Consider the following 21949-nt stretch of genomic DNA (forward strand, 5'->3'; position numbering starts at 1 on the left):
GTCAAGAGAGAAATGGTCAAATGGAAAGTGAACGATTCCAATGAGATTGAGGTTATTGATTGTTGAGGATCATTTGTTTCCACTGTTACGATTCCCATCAATTGAAATATTTCATTGGAAAGGGTCGATGCATCAATAGAGATGAAAGAGAGTCGAGACGTTTGGTTAAAAAGTTGATTACAAAATAATTATAAATCGATAAAAAGGTAATTATTGATCGAGAAAACTTGTTGGTCTTTGAATGGGTAAAAGTCAAAAGGCTTTGCTGGGATTCGAACCCAGGATCTCCTGTTTACTAGACAGGCGCTTTAACCAACTAAGCCACAAAGCCAATGTGTCTATTAATAAAATTATTATCAATGAAATTGCCGTTTTTTAGTTTCAATTGTTATTAATTAGCAATAAAAAGGTTCAACTGTAAGTGAATCTTCAAGTGCCCTTTATCAACTCAATGATCACAGTCGTTTAACAATGTTAATGTTGATTGATTAAACTTTAACTTAATTAAATTTAATGTCGTTTCTCTTATCCTGATGATCAGTTGGCATTATTTTATAAAAATAATCTGATTGTGGGTTGAATGGTTCAAAGGGAATAATGTTTCACACTTTTCTGTTTACATTCCTCAAGTTAATTGGGTGAAAGAAAGTGAGAGAGAAAAGTTTAATTACCTGTTTAATTAGTTGGAAAGTGAAGTTATCATGAAAACTCAAGTACTTGTTAATGATCTTTGTTCTGTCAAAGAGCAACTTGACTAAATTGAAACTCTCATCAAAAATAGAAACTCACTGCAGTTGAAGAATAAACGAAATGGACTTGAAATTCACGGAGTTTTATCATCACATGTATTGGATCAATTTATATAAATAGTCATTAGTTTGGCTTAATTTCATTGATACCTATTGCAATAAAACATAGCCTCTTGGTTGCAATTAAAATTGAAGTATTAATAGATAATCAAATCAAAGCATTTTGTGTTACAAAGGACAAGAACATAAATCGAGTTAAGGCTCGATTTTCAGGTCCATTTGATTATCACACATTTAAATTGATTAGCTTGATTGAGTTAAAAGTAAAATTAAGATGATTAGTTGATTTGGCATTTGACGTCGAGGTGACTTAAAATGGTAAATCGTACAACTTGATGTATGCACCTGTATTGACAGAAAAAAAACATTTGCAAGAAATGTTTATAAAATTCAGATGAAACCAGGAAACATTAACATGAAACTAATATATGCTCAGAGCTTAATTGGTTCACACCCTGGATACAGATGGCAAGAAATGAACGCATAAATTAAAGACGATTTATTGATACATTGATTTGTTTATGATTTTGTCTACTTTTGTTTCTTCTTCAATTTTGTTATCTTCATTTTTATCATGGTCATCATGGTGATCTTTATCAAAAATTAAGGCAAGACAAATTACACATTTTATCCGCAGCACCCTTTAAAGAAAACGTTACGAATTTTCTATGACTTTAAACACAAGTTTAAACAGTAAAAAACTACGAAAAGGATTTCGGGCTTCCAAAGAAAAAGCTTCGAGCATTGCTGCTTTTCTCAACAAAAGCTGAGGTCTAAAGCTGAGCCAAGGTTTATCGCATCGCACTAGACCCATGAAAACACGTTCCTAAACTCCATGAAATCTGAAACTTTTACCTCAATTTATATGCCACTTGTATCCAGGTCATTGACAAATTGATCATCAACAGATTTTTTTGTTCTGGTTTTAATTTCACAGTAATTTATGATCTGAATTTATTCAGCAAAACCCTAAAATGAGCATAAAATTTCAATAGTCCAAATCCTTCGCCCTTTAGATAACTTATTTACACGCGACTCAACCGTTTAGACCAAAGTCGATATTGGTCTAAAGGCCAATCTGATGAAAATTTTGAAAGGTTGACAAAAATGAATGTTTATAAATAAATGATGAATTAGCATAAATTATGACCAGTTTACCCAGAGGAACAAATTAGATTGAGATGAAAAGATTTTGAATTGGGTCATCAAAGGAATGACAATTAATTTTGTTTAACCAGAAAATGTGTTTAACCGGAGAACAACCAGTTTAATGAAATCATCCTTGATACATAATCTAACTGGTGCTTCTGAAATTGGCGACAAAATGTTCATTTAACTTTAATCTGTTTTTTTCTCAACGTTACAAGCGTATGTAATTGACTGCAAAAAAGAGATGATAAACGAAACTAATCAAATGAATGATTCCCGTTTTGCTCTCGCTATCACAATCAATCTCTCTCTATCTTTATGAGCAAAGAGTCTATCAAGTCGCTCTACTCTTTGTTTATGAGTGAGGCTCATGGTGAGATACGGAGGGAGCAATAAAGATTTTTTTTGTTTAATCACTTTAGTTAGTTGCTTTTCATGTAAACTTTGTCTTATTTATTAGTTAATTTGTTATTTTCGTCTTTTAATTTCCTAGTTGGTCTGTCCTTGGTTGCAATTTCAACTCATGATTAACTCAACTTTAACCTTTCATTTCATCTCATTTTTCACAAAACACTGAACGTTATAAGAGACGTTTTAAAGCAAGTCTAGTCAGTTTACAGTTTTAGGAAACTCCTTCAACATGTCACTTCTTTTGTAATTTATTTCCTAGTTTTTTATTACCTTTTGGCATTCACTAGTGACCAGTTCAATAAGTTGACCGGCTATTCAAGTTTTTTTTTCTCAATCTGTTTTGTTGAAGAAGAGAAGCAAAATTTTTGGCTAATTTTGGTTCTTTAATGTTTATATTTTTCTCATCATGACTTGTTTTGGTCTTTGTGGTGATTCACTTGGTAAATCGGGCTTGTACAAATCATCATCGAATCAGCGTCACATTCATCGACTTTTATTGGCCCTTCTCACTGTTTTAATAGTAGTTGCTGTTGTCCTTTTTGTGACTCTTTACGCTTCTTCGTCATTCACTCAAGTCAACTTTTTAGGTAAACACACGTCTAGTCAACCTTTAGGTGTCTACCAACATGCAGCTGTATCAACTGATGGTCCTGGTTGTGCCAAGTATGGAAGGTAAGTCACATTGATCTCAACTTGGCTCATCTTTTAATCGTTAAACTTAGTTCATTCAGTTGACAGGAAATTATTGAAAATCATTCAGTTATTTTCATCTCAATTCATTTCGAGTGTTAACTTGATTGTAATTGAAAGTGACAAATGAGCTCTTCATCATTGGTGATAATTTTTCTCTCTTTTTCCATTTCTTTTTTGATTTCATTTTCCTCTTCAATCAGCCAGACTGAGCTTCTGTTCAAATAATGATTTGTTGAAATATTGTACTCAAATCTGTACAGTTTCAAATGTCTCTAACAATGCAAACATTCATTTAGCCAGAAAATTGCATTTCCCTATTTTTTGCTTCAAAGTCAACCATTTCAAACAATTTTAATCAATTATCGTTTTAACTTTTAATCAACTTTTAAAGCTGTTTTAATGCTTTTGGATGATTTTATCGCAAAAATAGATTAAACTGATTAAAAGCACATTTTAAAACTAAAAATGCAGTTTCTAATCGTTGCCATTGTTGCCATTTGACTTTGGATACATTTTCCTATGGATTCTGTAACTTTTCAGGGTTAAATAGATTTTGCTATCAAATCGATCATTTAAATTATATAATTCCAGTTAGTTTTGGGTTTAGGTTGAAACTGGCTCGCCAACTTGCTGTTAACCTTAAAAAATGGTAATTTTTAGAAAACTGTTTTTTTTAATTCTTCTTTTAACTCATGATTGAGTTTAATTGTCATTGAAATCAATCAGCTGTTGCATAAATGTAATCACACTGTGATAGAGTTAATAATAGATGATTGATTGTAAAAAATAATTACTTCTTATCTCTCATTCAAATTGATTGTGACTTCTTTTTATTTCCATTGTCAACCAATTGTCAAGTGAAACCAATTAACTAACCTCCAACATGGCTGTGAATTATCACTGGAATTGCTGGTGATCATGAATATAAAGAATGATTCCTTCAGACAAACGTTTCTTCAGTGCATTCAGTTACATAATCTTATCCAACTTCATAAGCATGCAAGCACCCAACATAAACGTTACTTTTGTTTAGTGTTAGACTTTTTTAGGATTTCATGCAAATGCTTGAACTCTCTAGCTCATGATGAGTTGAACTCATTCAAGAACATTAGGCCAACATCTTGAACAACTTGTGTGTCTATGAGATCAACTTCTAATTCAGTAACATAACTGTGGTGCTTTAACATAAAGTGCACTTGAATCGGTGCTGAAGACTCAAAAATTACAGTTTTTTGAGGGCAAAAATCTTGACTCTAGATATTGATAAAGACAAGAAATAAAATCTTCAAGCATTGATTTTTTCTGAGTTTATGATTTGTAAAGTTAGAAACATTAGACTTCGAAATGAGTGCCTCGAATTATTTTGATTTCCGTAAAAATAAGACAAAACCTTCAAACAGAATTTTCAGTCGAATGGCGCAAAAGTCTTTCGATAAATGGAAATAAACTTCCCGATGGGGTCACTATTGACTTTGGCATCTAGTTATTGCATGATTTTTCAGTTAAAATTGTTTTTTTGTGATTTTTTCGAAAAAAAATACTCAACCCTGTAGGTAGTCGTATCAAGTTTTCAATCATCAATCGACATCAGCTAAACTTAGCATTTCAATTAAGGATTGACTTTCGCTCCAATTAAACTCAAGTTTTAAATTGAATTTTACTGTGAGCCTCAAAGAAGATAAATTGGCCAGAAAAAGAACTGAATAAATGGTTCAATTGAAATGAATTAAAAGTTGCCCTTTAATTAGCAAAACCAACATGTCAATCACCTTACAGCTGAATTACATGGGCATATTGAATGAATAATGAAAGAAGGTTTCATTGACAGTAAACCCACTTTGCTTGTCTAGACCTGAATAAATATGAATGTTTATTCCTGTCAAGAAATATTTCCTCATTCAATTTCCATAACATAAATAATTGATTGTTTATGATGAAACATCAAACCTGAGGTTAACATGGAATCCGTCATTTGAAACATTATTTGCTCAACAGTTATTATAAACACAAATAAAAATCTGTTTACAAACAACTAAAAATTTAACCCAAAATTGAATATTCAGTGAAAATATTTAAATCCATAATTTCATCCAATTTCCTAATTTTTCTGATTCAACTCTCGATATGATGTGACATTTAGAAAAGGTAAACATTCATTTCACAAGAAAAGTCGATAATTGAATTTTATTAGAAAACTCTTCTGAACTAATATAATTTATCAACCAAGTTGATCAATTTTGCACTGAAATTAGCATTCATCCAACAAGTAGATTATCAATTATTTAATTGTACTTGAATGTAAAAATATATTTTTTGTTACATTTTTCACTTCTTCTGTTTTCTTATCATGTTACTTTTAGAAGATACTATTTCTGTAACCTTGATTCATTCATGTAGCAATCGACTAATTACACGTTGAATTAAAATTGAATAACATCAAGTTTCATGTGAGTTTCATCATGTTTTCAGAATGCACTTAGATTGATTGCTGATCATTGTTTTCATTAGTCTACTAATCTCACCTTTTGTCACAAATCTTGTTCAGCCTTTTGATAATCTAAAGTAATACTTGAGGCTCAACTTGAATCCATTGATTAACTTTGTATTTTTTGGATTCTTTGGAATCTTAATCTTATTTTAATTCCAAATCTAAACTCAATTTATATTATTTGTAACTAGTACTTTGACATTATTAAATGAACAATAAAATTGTCGAGAAATTTTTCATATCAGTAATTATCTTGAATGACATTTAAATTTATTCATTGAAATATTTTTACTCTTTTTTCTTGATTAAGACAAATGTTGGAACGCAATGGAACTGCTATGGATGCTCTGATATCGGTGTTATTATGCATGGGAGTTGTGATTCCGGAAAGTTTAGGACTTGGTGGAGGATTGTTCATAGTCTACTATAAAAGGTCAACATCTAATATTTTTATATGAAAATGAATCGATTCTCCTTTGAGGCTTCGATTGCACTTGAATGAGTTTAATGTAAATCTACTCTTGTTCATTACAGGGATGAGAATCAAGCTTGGGTCATTGATGGCAGAGAGACTGCTCCAGCTGCAGCAACAGCAGACATGTTTGCTGCTGATCCGAAAAGTGCCTCAAAAGGTAGGTCTCTTTGTGTTTTCAGATTTGTAGGTCTTCGTCAACTTGAATGATCCACATTCAGATAAATATGAAGAGAAGGTAGAAAAGGCTAACCATTTATTTTCTCTTCGAAGGTCCTTTATCGATGGGAGTTCCTGGTGAATTGGCTGCTTACTGGGAAGCGCACAAAAAGTTTGGTTCCTTGAGTTGGGATCAACTATTTGAAGGAGCAATTGATATAGCCAGCAATGGATTTCCCATTCATGAGCATCTTTACACGGCCTACTTGAAAAACCAATTGGTGCACAATTCAACATTGCTCAAGTAAGTTGACTAACTCAACTTTTATCTTTAATCTTTAACTTTTCAACTTTTTTCTTCGCAGAAAATTATTTACCAATCCAGCAACAGGTAAATTTTATGAAATTAATGAAATAATGAAGAGGCCAGATTTGGTTCCAACTTTTGAAACGTTGGCGAAAAATGGTGTTGATGAATTTTATCGAGGTGCAATGGCTAAGACTTTAGTCAATGAGATTCGTGAGGCTGGAGGAATAATTACTGAACAAGATTTTGCCAATTATAAAGCAAATGTTTACCAAGCAGTCAACATTAGTTTATCTAATGGAATGAAACTTTACTCGAATGATCTTCCTGGAAGTGGACCTCTTCTTGGGTTCATGTTGAATACCTTCTTAGAATTGGGAATTAAAAGAAATGTCGGCCAATCATTGGAAGATTCAGTTACTTATTACCATCGATTTGTAGAGATCTTTAAACATGCTTACGCTCAACGAACAAGACTAGAAGATCGAAGTTTCAACAGAATCGAACCTCAACTTAAGAGGTTGTTATCTCCTGAGTTTGTAAAGACTGTCGCAGCCAGAATCAACGACGAAAGAACTTATCCTCAAACTTATTATTCGAGTTTGGTTTCTCTTGCTAAAGATCAAGGTACTTCGCATGTATCGATTGTCGATAAGTATGGTAATGCAGCATCTGCGAGTTCAACAATCAATGCCTAGTAAGTTGACTAATGAATTAACTAGTTGCACGAATAACGATCTTTCCTTTATTCATTTAGCTTCGGAGGTGGTGTCATGTCCCAATCAACTGGAATCATTTTCAACAACGAAATGGACGACTTTTCATCGCCCAATATAACCAATCAATATGGATTGCCACCAACAGAATTCAACAAAATCGAACCTGGTAAACGACCTTTATCTTCCATGTGTCCAGCTGTGATTGTCGATGAATCTGGTGAAGTAAGAATAGCTATTGGTGCTTCTGGTGGAGCTCAGATAACATCGTCAGTAGCCCTGAATATTGCTCGAAATCAGTTTCTTGGGGAAGACTTGAAGTCGACAATTGATGCACCGAGAATTCATCATCAATTTTCACCAAATGTAATTAAATATGAATCTGATTTTCCCAAGAATATCCTCGCTGAACTACAAGATAGAGGTCACAAAGTGGAAGTAATCACCGGCAGATCTTCAATTGTCATGGCCGTTGCTCGTACCGCTGATGGTAAATTGACTGCTAATTCTGATTATCGTAAAGGAGGTTCAATCGATGGTTATTAGGTTTACTTATTTATTCAGTTTTGTAGTATTTATTACAAAAGTCTGCTAATCGTTGCATCTCATTTTTCATCTCAACGACAGCCAGACAATGTTGAATAGGTTAAATAAATGAAATTTAATCAACTAAACAAATCTTTCATTCAAAGTATTTAATAATAAATATTCATTTTTTACTCAACAATTTTTTTCAAAATCATTGTTAATACTTGTTACTTGTTACATTATTAATCAAAAAGAACCAGAAAAATAAATTCTTATCAATCTCTCAAGCTAAAGTCAATATAAGAAAAGTAAATTTCGTTTTTGTTTTCTATTGGAATCGAGTTTCAAATTTTTTGATTAAATTTTTTTCTTATTTGAACATTAAAAATAACAGAAACATGACAAGGTTACCATTCGGAATTTCATTTGAAACCAGAATAAAGTCGATGAAATGAAATGAAAATATTGACCTTTGATTCCTTCAGAGATAATAATAACAATCTTTATTCAATTGTTTGCTGAGGTGAGATAAATTTATTCTGTTCAACTGTTTGTTGAAGAAAAGTACAAAATATCCAAAAGAGAATGAATTCATTAAATTCAACTTCAGATTCCAAACAAGAAACGATTATTCTGGTTATTAAAACTTGTTAATTGTAGCTTGAATAAATTCGTGTGATAAACAATCATTTATTTATTCAATTATAAATCCTTGTGATAAACTAAACTGGATAAAAGTGAATATAAATATTAATGACATTTCATTCCTTTTCACGAAAGTAACATGATTGTTTGAGTTTGTTTAACCCAAAAAGAGATTATTTTGATGTTTCGTTTCAATTATTTGTGTTGCCAAAAAAGAGATGAAAAGAAAGTCAAAGTTTCTTTTGGCAATCATTTGTCATCTTTGACCCTTATCCATGGATCGATATCAATAAGTCCACGTCAAAAGAAATATCAACAGTCGAATGTTGAATCGTTTGTTTGCCACCCTGGAAACAATCACACATAGTATCAATTACTCGAGTCAAATTACTTTCCATTGAAAGGGAATAAAGTTCCAAATTCAATTATCAGGTAAACATTAATCGAGAATTTATCTTCTCGGTTTTTGTTTTTCTTGTAAAACACCAAATTCAATCAGATTATTTGAAGGACAATTGATTGTTAATTGCATGCAAGTTGTAATCTAATAGTTTTTTCTCACAAAAGCGACTTTAATGAATGGACAGGAATCGCTCACGTGTTCAATTGTGTCCACGTTTGCGTCCAGATGAATATAAATAACAATCGGTAAACTCGAATTTACTTTCCCTTCAAAATGATTCATTTACTGTTTTCATGTAAACCTTTATTCAGTTTCACTTTTCACAAGCTTACTCGTTACTCTTACTCCCAACTGATTCTGTGCCTTTCTATTTATCTCATGTTGAAACTCAGAGCAACAAGTTTTTCTAGTCAATAATAGGTAATAATGTAAATCTCAACAGAAGAATCAGTTTCATTGATAAGTAAACATGGAATGGGTTCACAATCTATCACTTGAATCAACAAATGTTTCACCTGAATTCAACATATTCCAAGAAGATTTTCGTTCAGCAATCCAAGAATTTATAACTCGTAGTCGCCTGTCGGATCCTTTTCTTCAAAAATTTTTAACTCTTGTTTGGATATTCTTTATTGCTTCCGGCCTCATTTCAAATTCAATTCTCATTCTTGTGATACTAACAACGCCCAGCCTTCGATCACCCAACGTTTTACTACTGTGTAACCTTTTCGTTGCCGATGTAACTTATACACTCTTCTCAATGCCCTTTACTTTGACCACCATATTGAATCGATCCTGGCCATTGGGTAAGTTTCTTTGTAAAACAATTCCATTCGTACAAACCAACACGGCCTTTGTTACGGCAGGAACTGTAACTGCTATTGCCATTGATCGACAACATCGCATCATTGGTCACGGCAATCGTTTACATCGATCCAGTTTCCATCGTTCTTCGTATGGGTGCCGGGTATCGATAGTCATTTGGCTCATTTCGTTTGCTTTCTCTTCACCTTTACTTTACTTTCAAAGTTTAAAAACTCTTGTTCGCTTGGATGACAATCTATCGCTCGATGTGTGCCAAGAAACTTCAGACTATCAACGAATTCGAATGGTTTATCATTCCATGGTTTATGGATTTTTCATTTTTGTTCCCACCATTTCACTTGCTATTTCGTATCTTCGAATACGTTCATTTCTAAAGTACAATGGACTCGAGAAGAAACGGCAAACTCATTTTCTTCATCATTCAGGAGTGAATTCCAATCAAGTTTCTAATCTGGTGAAAAAATTCGACTTCTTACAAAAAGAAATTAATTGTAACACCAAAGTTACGATTATATTATTTATGGGAATCTTTATTTATGTCATCAGTTGGCTTCCTTTATGTATCTATAACTTGTTTTTGGAATTTTTTTCTTCTTCGATCAGAACTTCTGGCTCTAATATAACCATCATAACTACAATCTTTCATGTGATTGCTATTTCTTCAGCTACTACAAATGCCTTCATCTATGGTTACTTGAACACTAATATACAAAAAGAGTTGAACTCTTTCTTTACTAAATTCAATCCATTTAAGTGAATTCAATTGAAATGTAACAGATGTGATTGAAATCGAAAAGCTGTGATCTTTTTTTCATTGGTTGCTTAAACATGGAAACCAACAAAGCATCGTCTTTAAAAGAGCAAATAAGTTTCATGGAATGAGATAATGATCTAATTATGATAATGAGATATAATCTCATTACTACGAATCTCCATATTCCTAAATAAACGACACTTTTGAAGCAAAGCTTGAAAAACTTGTCATTTGTTTAACCGGTTAATTAAATGAACTGTACTGAGTAGGCATTTGTCTATTCACATTATTTTATCAAATATTCAATTATTAAAGATTCAAATTTTATTCTATTTTCATGATTCCCATAAAGTTATATTTATAAGTGCAGAGTTACAGAATTTTTAAAATTCATTCGAATCCATTTCTGTTACTTGTTCTGTTTCTGTTGTTTCATAGTTACGATAAAACTAACTCAAGTAAGCAAAAGCGAAAACTTATTCAAAATTTGAAATCATGCTAAGAGACAATAAGAGTCCCTCCCATAAATATTTCTTAAAACAATTGAAAAGCTCAGAATTCGAAGGCGGTAATTAACGATTTTCTTGGTTATGATAGTAAGAAAGACGATGCGAAAATAAGCTAAAGATGAAGGCGAAGAAGTACGTACTTGTTTGCATCGTTGACTCGACACGAAAGGCAGTAATGCAGCCAGTAATGACTATAACTTGCAGAAGCAGCGCAGCAAATGGCCAAGATTCATTGGCAGAGAATCCCATCGTTTAGGTAACGATTTACATCAAACGAACAAAATGATTGGTAAAATTACATGAATGTGGTTGCAATTAATGAGTGGAATGTTCGTGTTTAGTTGCACTTTGGTAATCAATCAATTTGCTTTAATCAAAGCACAATCATTTCATGGTTCCTATTTCAATGTCATGTAATTAAGCATATAATTGTAACTTAATCTCAACAAATCTATAATTTAATTATGCATCTTTCATAATTGTGTAAATTGGCTCATCTAATCAAAATAATTTGATTTAATTAAGCATTGATTTATAAGCTTTTTCGCGCAAAACTCTCTGGCCAACCTAATATATCCTTAATTAAGTCTCTCAAAGGGATGATTTATATAGTTCTGAATAATCATGAACTTTTAACAACTAGACCCTGAACCTACGAGCCAGACCGACTCAAATCATGTGTTGCTAACATTGTTGAAAGGCATAAAAGCTAAAAGTATTCGCATAAATGTTTTGATTGCATTAACCTTTTAACCATCTCTCAATAATCGCATTGTCTTCGCTTTATGGGGTAAAACAGATTTACAGGTCAATCTCTTTATTTTGTTATTCATTTTCACCTTGGAATAGAACAGTCTGCAAGTTCAATAAGCCTGGTAATTCGGTAATGAATTGATTCGAAATGTCTTTGAACGATACAAATCTAGTGAAGCAAGCAAACTGATCAATTTTCTGATCTCTGGCAGCAATTAGTTTATGCATCAATATCCATTTTCCATTACTGTTTAAGAGAAGATTTCGGCTGAAGTAGAGCTAAGACCAAAGAGATATCCCGTTGAAAAATAGCACATCAGTCGTGAAAAAATCACAGATTGATCCTGAACCAAAAGGTTTTCCAAGCAATTCAGAAAATTTCCAATTCTTCTTTTTCTTTCTTATTCTGTTGGAACTAGTCTTATTCAGACAATCCATTTCTATGTGTTAATCAAATTATTTTGAAGGCTTTCATTGAAACTTATTGTAACATAGCAATCAAGGTTATCCATGAATGATCTCAAAGAAAACATAAAGAGACATTAAAAGGAAGCAAACAGTGCAAAATGAGTTCATTGAAAAAGTAAATTTAAAGTTAATCAAGTTAATTTACTATTCATTAACTGCACGGATTCTCAGCATTTTCCTTTATGGATGCATCCTTCCTCAGAAAGGATTAATCTGTTCTCTATCGAACTAACTTTCAACGAAATTCATTGTAGCATTCATCTGGACCTTTGCGAATATAACACTTTGGAAGGTACTAAAGCTATGCATTCAAAGCCGAAATGTTTGTGTTCCATTCCTTAAATATAGCAACATATTTATCACAATACGTGTTACTTTGATTACCATTAATCGGATAAAATGCCAATTGAATGCATATTTTCCAATGAACCGAACTTTCAAAGAGCTGTTGCTGAAAAACCACTGGTTTCATCAAGATACATAACTAAATAACTTTATCATAGAATCAGCATTTAAAGCAGTAAAAGCTTGGTTCCTATTTGACTTTTGTCCTTTGAAGGATTTAAACAGATACATAGAAATGAAAAAATCGGATTAAAAATTAAACCTTCGATTGTTGGTAAATATTTTATTTGGTCATTGAATGCGCTGAGAAATCACAGAATTGATTGATTATTTGACTTTTATTTTAAGGTAATTTTTTAACCTGAAGTACTCAATTAATTAGATATTTTGTTACTAAATTATTAACTCTGAAGGGAATCATGGGAATAGCAAAGCAACTTTTCTTCTGTCAAAATATTAAATAGAATGATTTCGAATCATGGAAATGTCAGTTTGACGTTCATCGTCGTCTTACTTTCCCATTATTTAAAGTTCACGAAGTCAAACTTGATGGAGTTTGTATCACTTCTACTTGAGATCAAAGAACAGATTAGATGAACTTTTGACATGAATTACTGATCTATTTTTGTCATTCCCATACAATTTCATGTTTATTTAATTCTATTGAAATAAAATAGAATCGATTGGATCATTTTTCTACAAGCAAACGACAAAGTAAATCAAGAACATGAATTTTAGGCAGAAAATAATGAAAAGAAATAAAATGATGTTAAGACCATTTTAATCTTCTTTTGTGTCAAAGATGTCGATTTGAGAAAAAATTGAATCAAACAATCCGAGAATCCATTTTTAATGAAGTGTTCCAAGTTAATATCAACTAATGATTTTGATCTGATAAGTTTACATTTCGCACAATTACAAGACAAGAAAAATGATCAAATCTTAAACTTCTTAAAAGTCCATCTAAGGCTGTTGCTTCAACTTCATTTCATTTATGTTTCAGTGTTAACCAAATCGTCGAATGATATTGAAGCAAAATTGATCCAAAGCTGATAACTTCGAGCTATAAATCAGATTTGATCAAACAGTCAAAGCATATTGTCCAACAACTACATCAATTTGACTAATAATTAAAATTGTTGGTTAGTTTCCCTCAATTCTGTAATTTTAAGCCTTCAGAAAACAATGCTTCTACAAGCACGAATTGAAGGCAGAACCCAAAGAAAATGCATTTACTTCCTAGACTATTTTTTATCTACTTGAACCTTCGAAGAGCAAAAAATTGGATTCAACTCTTAGATTAATTATTCTTCCTCCATACTCACGACTCGGAATTATATTTCGTAATTGAATTTACGATGCCATGACTAATCATCTTCAACAATAGATACTTTTTTGGACAAAGTAAACAATAAACTTCAATCAATAATATTCATGCAAAGATCCATCTAACTTGTTTTCAATTTTTTGGCATAAATTGCATTCTAGGATAATGCGAATATCGACCGTTTCTCGTTAGACCGTGTTGTCTTTAGAAGTTTAAAATCATGACAATGATGAAAAAGGATTTTTATTTCTTCACGAAACCAATATGACTTGACATTAACTGAAGATTAATTGTTATGATCAATTAAAAAGAGTAAATCATGAAATGAGACATTAATGAAGAAATGCAGTTTAGATTGCATTTGCAAAAGAACTGAAAACAGAATGAAGAGAATGATGAAAAATTCATTGACCAATTATCTGAACAAATATTGTTTACTAAAACTTACTTATTTACCTGTTCAATCAGCCTGGTATTATGCATTCATTCGAACATCAGTTCTTATTTTATTAATAGTTATAACCATTAAAGGCATCGTCTTGATGATCTTCAAGTTTGATCATTCAACAGCACTCGCCTGGGGAGATTATGCCGTTAACTGGCTGAAACCTCATCAGTTTTTGTTAGGCATCAACAATCTTTGGTTCTTCTGTGGTTGGTGTGCAGTTACTTTGTTACAACGAACAAATGTTTCACCAAAAAAACAATTTTGGTTTCATTCTTTATCCATATTAGATGAGTATATTTATGACTGGACTAAAGAAACCAAATCAATCATCATTTACCTTTTCTTTTCCGTTTTAAAGAGCAATCTATTTCTTGGTGCTGCGTTTAGTTGGTGTCTGTATATTCCGGTACTCATCGAAAGTGAATCGATCTTTCAATTTTTTCATCTCAACCTTGCAGCTTTAAATGCAGCTATTGCCGGCTTCTGTTGCACCGCTTTTTGTGTAAACTTTTCCTTCATATTTGCGTTTTACTCTTTAAACAGTGGATTCAAGTATCATAAACTTGCTTCGAGATTAAGCAGTCAAGTTTCGAGACCTTCAAGTTCCTCAACTATTAACAAGATGAATCGTGATTTAATTGAGTTGTTGATTGAAAATTATAAATCAAACTCTTTTTGGACGCAACTGAACTCAACTGTTTTTCTGGGAACTTTTCTCGCTCAAATTCCCATTCTTTATTTGATCTTCTTTGTACCTTTGACTAACTTTATCAAATTTTCAATGGTCATCCTTGGTGCACTCAACTTTCTTTGTGGGCAATCGATTACCTTTCTAAGTGGTAGTTTCGCTAAAGCAAAGGTACATATTTGAGTATTTTTATTATATTCTCGATTCAAGTGTAACTAGATTGAGATCAGATAGGAGCTTTTTGCTTGTGTTTCAAGCTTTTAAAATATTTTCATTTGCAATTTGAATTTTATTTCTGTAGTTTGACGAATGTCGGAAACAATTAAATCTTATTTTGATCAACCGTGATGATCTAAGGTTATATCACAGAATAAAGTTGCTTTGTTCGGCCGATTATTTGATCAATCACCAATTGTTCTACATCTTTGGACACTTTGAATTTACTCGCGTAAATTATCTTCTGGTGAGTATTTAATGCAAGTCGATTGAAATTATTTTGTTTCTCTTAATTCAATTCTCAGGTGATTCTGGAAATCATATCACACCTGTTGCTGCTCATTGCTAATGCTGGCATTAACTGAACAAAGCTCAAAAGGGAACTTCACTAAGTGATACCAACCGATTTTGATGTTCGCTAGCTCATTCGAAAGCGCTGAGTGATGGAAGACAAAAGACTGAATTTTAATAAAATAAAAAGAATCTGACATTTCAAAATTATTTATTTTAGATTACATATGAACTCACGCATCATTATTTTCTCTAATTTCCCTACATTTTTAAGGTTTAAAAACTCATAAGCTCGCGGCTCAAGGGTAGCATTTTACACCGATCAAATATTGTGCTTCTTACTTTTTGACTTATTCTAACAAGCACACGCTTTACCCTTTACATTTACTTTAACTATCTTTACTTGTGTTATTTACATTAGTCCAAGTATGAGCTATCAAACAATCTCAAACTCAGCTACGAAATAAAAATTATATACAAAAAAGCTTTCCCCTTTCTTCTGTCATTTGCAGAATTTACGCGAGATCACATCCCTCCTGTTGTTACTCATAGCTTATGCTAGTCTAGTTGAATGTCATTAAACAAATCTGAGTTTTACAGTCAGGAAATCAAGTCTAAAATCATTCTAAAAAATTCAGTTGCTATGAATAGTGGTGGATGATTTAAGTCGCATTTATGCATAAGCCTTGTACTTTTAGCTTAAGCTATTATAATTTTGACTATACTTGAGTCTATCAAAAGCTCAAACTATGTGTAATTTACGCTCAGTTTTGTGAAGTAAAGCACGACTATTCTTAAATTATTGCATTCAATTAAAATACGATTTGAAATGTTACTGTTAATGCTTAATTTGATCACAATAAAGGTCATAATCAATCTGCATGATCAATGAAAAAGTATAAGTTTTGCAAAAGAAGTCAAAAAGTAACTCAATCGTTCGTCTTTTTTGGCAAATTGGGGCAGAAATAATCCAATAGTCATTTGCATTACAGTAAGCTACTAGATAATGAGAATACCTTGAAATATCTTATTAAAACGGCATCGTTAAACTAAGAGCAAATTTCCTAAATATAGTGTATTTTTAATCATCAAAATATTAAAAAGTTATTTCTTCCATGATCTCTTCTTGAGAGCAACAATTATAGTTCAAATTATTCAAATTAAAAGATAAATCAATATCGGATGTAACATTAAAACAATGGTTAGCATTAATAGACTGTCTATTATACCCGAAATGAGACCAACAATTTTTCACACTTTCTTCTTGGACTGATATCCAAGCTTCATCAATCCACTTGATTGCATTAAGTAAGTTTATAGTTTTAACAAATTGGTTTAGTTGATCGACACTATTGTCGACTAAATAATTAATATAAAGATTAAAATATTTGGCTTTAAATGAGTGAATAATACCACCATCAAGAAGTTGAGTCATTGCTGTGGTTGATGGTGGTAAAAATTTGAAGGAAATTTATCACAGGAAATTGGTTAAAGTTAACATTTTGACCAGAAAAATTATCTAAAATGAGGAAAACCTTTTTTTTATCAAGAATTAAATTATTGTGCCAACCGGTCAACCATTTTTCAAAATTATTCCTGTTCATCCAAGCATTTTCTTGGGCAATATATTCAACATGAAAATAGTTGGTTAATACCGAAATAGTTCACCGGAATAAACGAGTTTTATTGAAATATCGAAATGACAAATTGATCTCATGTTTGGTGATCAAACGAAATCAACTAACTAAAGATACTTATAATAATTAAGGTCAAACACCTCAGATTTGTGAATTCCGCTACAGGAGCAAATGAGCTTGATTTACAGGGCACTCCTATGACAGTTTACAATAGACTTGTATCTGATCCCTCAAAACGATTCTAATGATTATCTGGATCTTCTTGGAGAGTTTTTACTCCCATGTGCAACTCTAATCACTCAATCTGGAAACATTTTTCAACAGGAAAATGCACCGTTCAATGCATCTCAATCCACTAAAAGTTGGCTTGAAGCAAATGAAGTTCAAACTATGCAGTGGCCTGCTTGCTCACCTGACCTCAACCCTATCGAGAATCAATGGGATTATCTAACCCGAAAGGTTTACGCTCAGGGACGGCAATTCAAAACAATAAACGAATTAGACTGCTGTTTGTTGACTGCTGGAATAATATTCCTGATGATGCGTTGAAAAAGTTGGTGCATTAATGATAGATCGGATGATTAAGGTTATTCAAAATAAATGTGGATCAATTGATTATTGATTCTAGTTTCCAAGTTATAAGCAAATGGGATAAACTTTTTTATAATAGCATTGATATTGAATTTTTCATCCTTCGATTCTAGTCAAATACGTTTGTCCAAAGACCTTTTGTTTATTTAAAAGTTTACTTTGAAAATAAATCTTAATTTCGCAATATAAAAAACCCTTATTCTTTGACTTTTAGTTTAAAAATTTAATTGAAAATTTAATGGGATAAACGTTTTTGTTAGAGTGTAAGTTAACCTAAATTCACTTTCACTTTATTGTACTTATTTTTTTGCATAAAAGTTCTGAGATAATGCGAATATCGATCGATTCTCGTTAATTGTGTAATATTAAAGTTTAAAATCATGATGATGATGAAAAAGATTTTTATTTCTTCACGAAACCAAAATGGCTTGGCATTAACTGAAGATTAATTGTTATGATTATTTGAAAAGAGTAAATCATGAAATGAGACATTAATGAAGAAATGCAGTTTAGATTGCATTTGCAAAAGAACTGAAAACAGAATGAAGAGAATGATGAAAAATTCATTGACCAATTATCTGAACAAATATTGTTTCCTCAAACTTACTTATTTACCCGTTCAATCAGCCTGGTATTATGCATTCATTCGAACATCAGTTCTTATTTTATTAATAGCTGCAACCATTAGAACCATCGTTTTGATGATCGTCAAGTTTGACCATTCAACTGCACTCGCTTGGGGAGATTATGCTGTTAACTGGCCGAAACCTCATCAGTTTTTGTTAGGCATTAACAGTCTTTGGTTCTTCTGTGGTTGGTGTGCAGTTACCTTGTTACAGCGAACGAATGTTTCACCCAAGAAACAATTTTGGTTTCATTCTTTATCCATATTAGATGAGTATATTTATGACTGGACTAAAGAAACCAAATCAATCATCATTTACCTTTTCTTTTCCGCTTTAAAGTGTAATCTATTTCTTGGTGCTGCGTTTAGTTGGTGTCTGTACATCCCAGTGTTCATCGAAAGTGAATCAATCATCAATTTTTCCATCTCAACCTTACAGCTTTCAATGCAGCTATTGGCGGCTTCTGTTGCACCGCTTTTTGTGTAAACTTTTCCTTCATATTTGCGTTCTACTCTTTAAACAGTGGATTCAAATATCATAAAATTGCTTCGAGATTGTGCCGTCAAGTTTCGAAACCTTCGAATTTCTTAATTATTCACAAGATAAATCGTGATTTAATTGAGTTGTTGATTGAAAATTATAAGTCAAACTCTTTTTGGACGCAACTGAACTCAAATGTTTTTCTGGGAACTTTTCTCGCTCAAATTCCCATTCTTTATTTGATCTTCTTTGTACCTTTGACTAACTTTATCAAATTTTCAATGGTCATTCTTGGTGCACTCAACTTTCTTTGTGGACAATCGATTACCTTTCTAAGTGGTAGTTTCGCTAAAGCAAAGGTACGTATTTGAGTATTTTTATTATATTCTCGATTCAAGTGTAACTAGATTGAGATCAGATATGAGCTTTTTGCTTGTGTTTCAAGCTTTTAAAATATTTTCATTTGCAATTTGAATTTTATTTCTGTAGTTTGACGAATGTCGGAAACAATTAAATCTTATTTTGATCAACCGTGATGATCTAAGGTTATATCACAGAATAAAGTTGCTTTGTTCGGCCGATTATTTGATCAATCACCAATTGTTCTACATCTTTGGACACTTTGAATTTACTCGCGTAAATTATCTTCTGGTGAGTATTTAATGCAAGTCGATTGAAATTATTTTGTTTCTCTTAATTCAATTCTCAGGTGATTCTGGAAATCATATCACACCTGTTGCTGCTCATTGCTAATGCTGGCATTAACTGAGCAATGCTCAGTGTTCATTTATATACTGTTTTCTGATTTTCATGATACTGTACATGATGCATCTAATTTGGAAAAAATTACATCAAATATGTGAAGAAGAGACCAGAAATTGTATAATGTCTTATTCATATTTTTACTATAATAACATTATATTATTCATAATAACGTTTGATGTAAATGTTATGATGAAGTGAAACTATTTGACATTCATTACAATTTGTAAATATTAATATTACCGGGTGCTGCAAAAGTCACTTGCATATTTTCACCAATACTTTCATGTTATTGACTGATTTTCGCATTTTATTGACAATATATTCCAAGAGACCCTCACTGGAGATCTGTCCAACAAAGAGAATCCATTATTTTCCAATCCAAATGCATAAATTTACATAAATATTTATATTGTCAATAGATTCACCCTCTTAATTGACGGGAAAATGTAACCGAAACGATCATTAAATAAAGTTCAGTTTATGAAAATTTTAATGTCAGTATTTTTCAAAAAGACCTATTTTATTGATGGAAGAATAATTCTAAAACATAAAGGATTACTATGGATAATAAACAATCAAATGCTCCAGAAAGTAGCTTTTAATTAAATCTGTTTACTCAGTGAATGTCCAGAACAATATCATGAAATATTGAAAGATCGATGCAACAGGCAGAACAATATTGTAACAACTTGTAATAATTTTCCTAAATACTTTTTCAGCTTTTCTGTTTTCTTTATTTTTCTGTTATTCTGGTTGTGCTTTGTGCTTTTGTTTTTCTTTTGCTTATTGTTCTTGATTTCGAGCAATACGTTTATTGTTTCATTATTTCAATGGAAGTTCCCACTATTTGTTCCCATTTATTGTTGGGAATTATTTGAACAATACTACATTAGGTATACTATCATTCAGTGACATTTATGGGTAACTTTTCTGGTATTGACGAATCATCGAAGCCTCAATTTGGACAGACTTCATTACGTTCATTCATTCATTCAAAAAACTAACAAACTTAATCACTTATGTAGCCTTGGCGATGTTTCTTGCTGAGAAATCAATTCTGAAATAAAATGTATGAATGAACAGTCATCGTCTTTCACTATGGTTGTATTTTTCAAATTTGAACAAAAAACAATAAAAAAATTCTCAAAGAAACATTGGTGCTCAGAGATCTGTGTTTTGTCAGTGATTCTCTCCATTCAAATATCGACCGATTCTCGTCACTAAATTATAGTTTGTCTCGCAAATATTGTCGAGGGACCTCTTAGGTCACGATAATGACTTTAAAAGATTTTGTTTTTTACTTAGCAAACACTCGATTTGGTTACAATGAATGTCACAATCAATCTTTAAGTTCAATCAGAAAGCATAAGTTTTGCGAAAAATCAAAATGTAACTAAAACATTTGACATGGTAAAGAAGAAGCCAGAAATATAATTATTTCGAGAAATCAAAGAATGGTGAAAATGATACAAAATTCATTGACCAATTACTTGACAAAATTTTCCTTACTCAAGCTTGATTATTTGACTGCACCATCGCCTAAGTACTACACATTCATTCGAAGCTTTTCAATTTTCAATTTGATTGTTCTCAACACTAAATTCATCATTTTCATTACAGTCAAACTTGACCACAAAACTGCTCTTAACTTGGGAGATTACGCGATTAAATGGTCAAAACCTCATCACTTTTTGTTATTCGTTGACATTCTTTGGCTTACTTGTGGTTTGTCTACGATTTATTTACTCCAAAGAACGAATGTTTGGCCAAAAAAACAATTCTGGTTCAAGTACTTATCCATTCTCGACGCTGATATTTCGGACTGGACGTATGGCAACAAAGCATTCATCATTAACCTTTTCTTTTGCGTTTTAAAGAGCAATCTTTTTCTTGGAGCTGCATTCACTTGGTGTTTGTACATCCCAGTGCTCAGTGAAGTTGAGTCGATCAAACAATTTTTTTTCATCAGTCTTAATAGTTTCAATGGCGCTATTACTGGCTACTCTTGCACTGCTTTGTGTGTCAACCTTTCGTTCATTTTTGCCTTCTACTCGTTAAGCACTGGACTGAAGTACGATAATCTTGCTTCGAGGCTCAAATCACAAGCTGCAGCTCTTTCAAATTCAAAAATTACTAACACAATAAATCGTGAACTGATTCAATTGTTAATCGAAAACCATAAAGCAAACTATTTCTGGACTCAATTGAACTCGATTGTTTTTCTTTTTACTTTCTTTGCTTTAATTCCCATTTTATTTTTAATCTTCTTCGTTCCTTTGACTAACTTTATCAAATTTTCAATGATCGTTCTCGGAGCACTTAACTTTCTCTGTGGACAATCGATTACCTTTCTAAGTGGTAGTTTTGCCAAAACAAAGGTAAGCATACGATATCGATTCATTACAAACTTGCAAACAAAAATTCCTATTTCACTGTTTTTCGTTGC

The 21949-nt window shown here is 32.0% G+C and overlaps 3 protein-coding genes, 1 long non-coding RNA gene and 1 other non-coding gene across 5 annotated transcripts; 4 read left to right on the top strand and 1 right to left on the bottom strand.

Moving 5' to 3' along the window:
- Positions 1-257: 257 nt before the first annotated feature.
- Positions 258-331, bottom strand: TRNAT-AGU (transfer RNA threonine (anticodon AGU)). The gene has a single exon. It is a non-coding gene; the product is annotated as a tRNA-Thr (tRNA).
- Positions 332-2318: 1987 nt separating this feature from the next.
- On the top strand, positions 2319-7931 carry LOC107369183 (scoloptoxin SSD14). Its single transcript, XM_015937111.3, has 6 exons — positions 2319-3041; positions 5861-5983; positions 6085-6182; positions 6296-6485; positions 6547-7185; positions 7246-7931. The coding sequence occupies exons 1-6, from the start codon at positions 2776-2778 to the stop codon at positions 7748-7750; spliced, it is 1821 nt and encodes a 606-aa protein (XP_015792597.2). The 5' UTR covers positions 2319-2775; the 3' UTR covers positions 7751-7931.
- Positions 7932-9124: 1193 nt separating this feature from the next.
- LOC107369051 (neuropeptide Y receptor type 2-like) lies at positions 9125-10691 on the top strand. The gene has a single exon (XM_015936966.3). It carries the CDS (start codon positions 9250-9252, stop codon positions 10360-10362), a length of 1113 nt encoding a protein of 370 aa, XP_015792452.1. The 5' UTR covers positions 9125-9249; the 3' UTR covers positions 10363-10691.
- Positions 10692-14151: 3460 nt separating this feature from the next.
- Positions 14152-15854, top strand: LOC112539910 (uncharacterized). Its single transcript, XM_089269909.1, has 3 exons — positions 14152-15068; positions 15199-15360; positions 15419-15854. Exons 1-3 carry the CDS (start codon positions 14154-14156, stop codon positions 15476-15478), a joined length of 1137 nt encoding a protein of 378 aa, XP_089126035.1. The 5' UTR covers positions 14152-14153; the 3' UTR covers positions 15479-15854.
- A 2304-nt stretch (positions 15855-18158) lies between these two features.
- LOC112539578 (uncharacterized) lies at positions 18159-19990 on the top strand. The gene is made up of 3 exons (XR_003083462.2): positions 18159-19097; positions 19228-19389; positions 19448-19990. It is a non-coding gene; the product is annotated as an uncharacterized LOC112539578 (long non-coding RNA).
- The last annotated feature ends 1959 nt before the right edge of the window (positions 19991-21949 follow it).

This window comes from Tetranychus urticae, chromosome 3 (assembly GCF_039701765.1).
Source record: "Tetranychus urticae isolate SD_2017Ah chromosome 3, NJAU_TeUrti_SD_1.0, whole genome shotgun sequence".
NCBI classification, from domain to species: domain Eukaryota; kingdom Metazoa; phylum Arthropoda; class Arachnida; order Trombidiformes; family Tetranychidae; genus Tetranychus; species Tetranychus urticae.

Coding starts and splice junctions, on each gene's coding strand:
- LOC107369183 (XM_015937111.3), top strand. CDS start 2,776: ATGACTTGTTTTGGTCTTTGTGGTGATTCACTTGGTAAATCGGGCTTG. Junction 3,042..5,860: donor GGTTGTGCCAAGTATGGAAG/GTAAGTCACATT, acceptor TTCTTGATTAAG/ACAAATGTTGGAACGCAATG. Junction 6,183..6,295: donor TCCGAAAAGTGCCTCAAAAG/GTAGGTCTCTTT, acceptor TTCTCTTCGAAG/GTCCTTTATCGATGGGAGTT.
- LOC107369051 (XM_015936966.3), top strand. CDS start 9,250: ATGGAATGGGTTCACAATCTATCACTTGAATCAACAAATGTTTCACCT.
- LOC112539910 (XM_089269909.1), top strand. CDS start 14,154: ATGATGAAAAATTCATTGACCAATTATCTGAACAAATATTGTTTACTA. Junction 15,069..15,198: donor GTAGTTTCGCTAAAGCAAAG/GTACATATTTGA, acceptor TTATTTCTGTAG/TTTGACGAATGTCGGAAACA. Junction 15,361..15,418: donor CTCGCGTAAATTATCTTCTG/GTGAGTATTTAA, acceptor TTCAATTCTCAG/GTGATTCTGGAAATCATATC.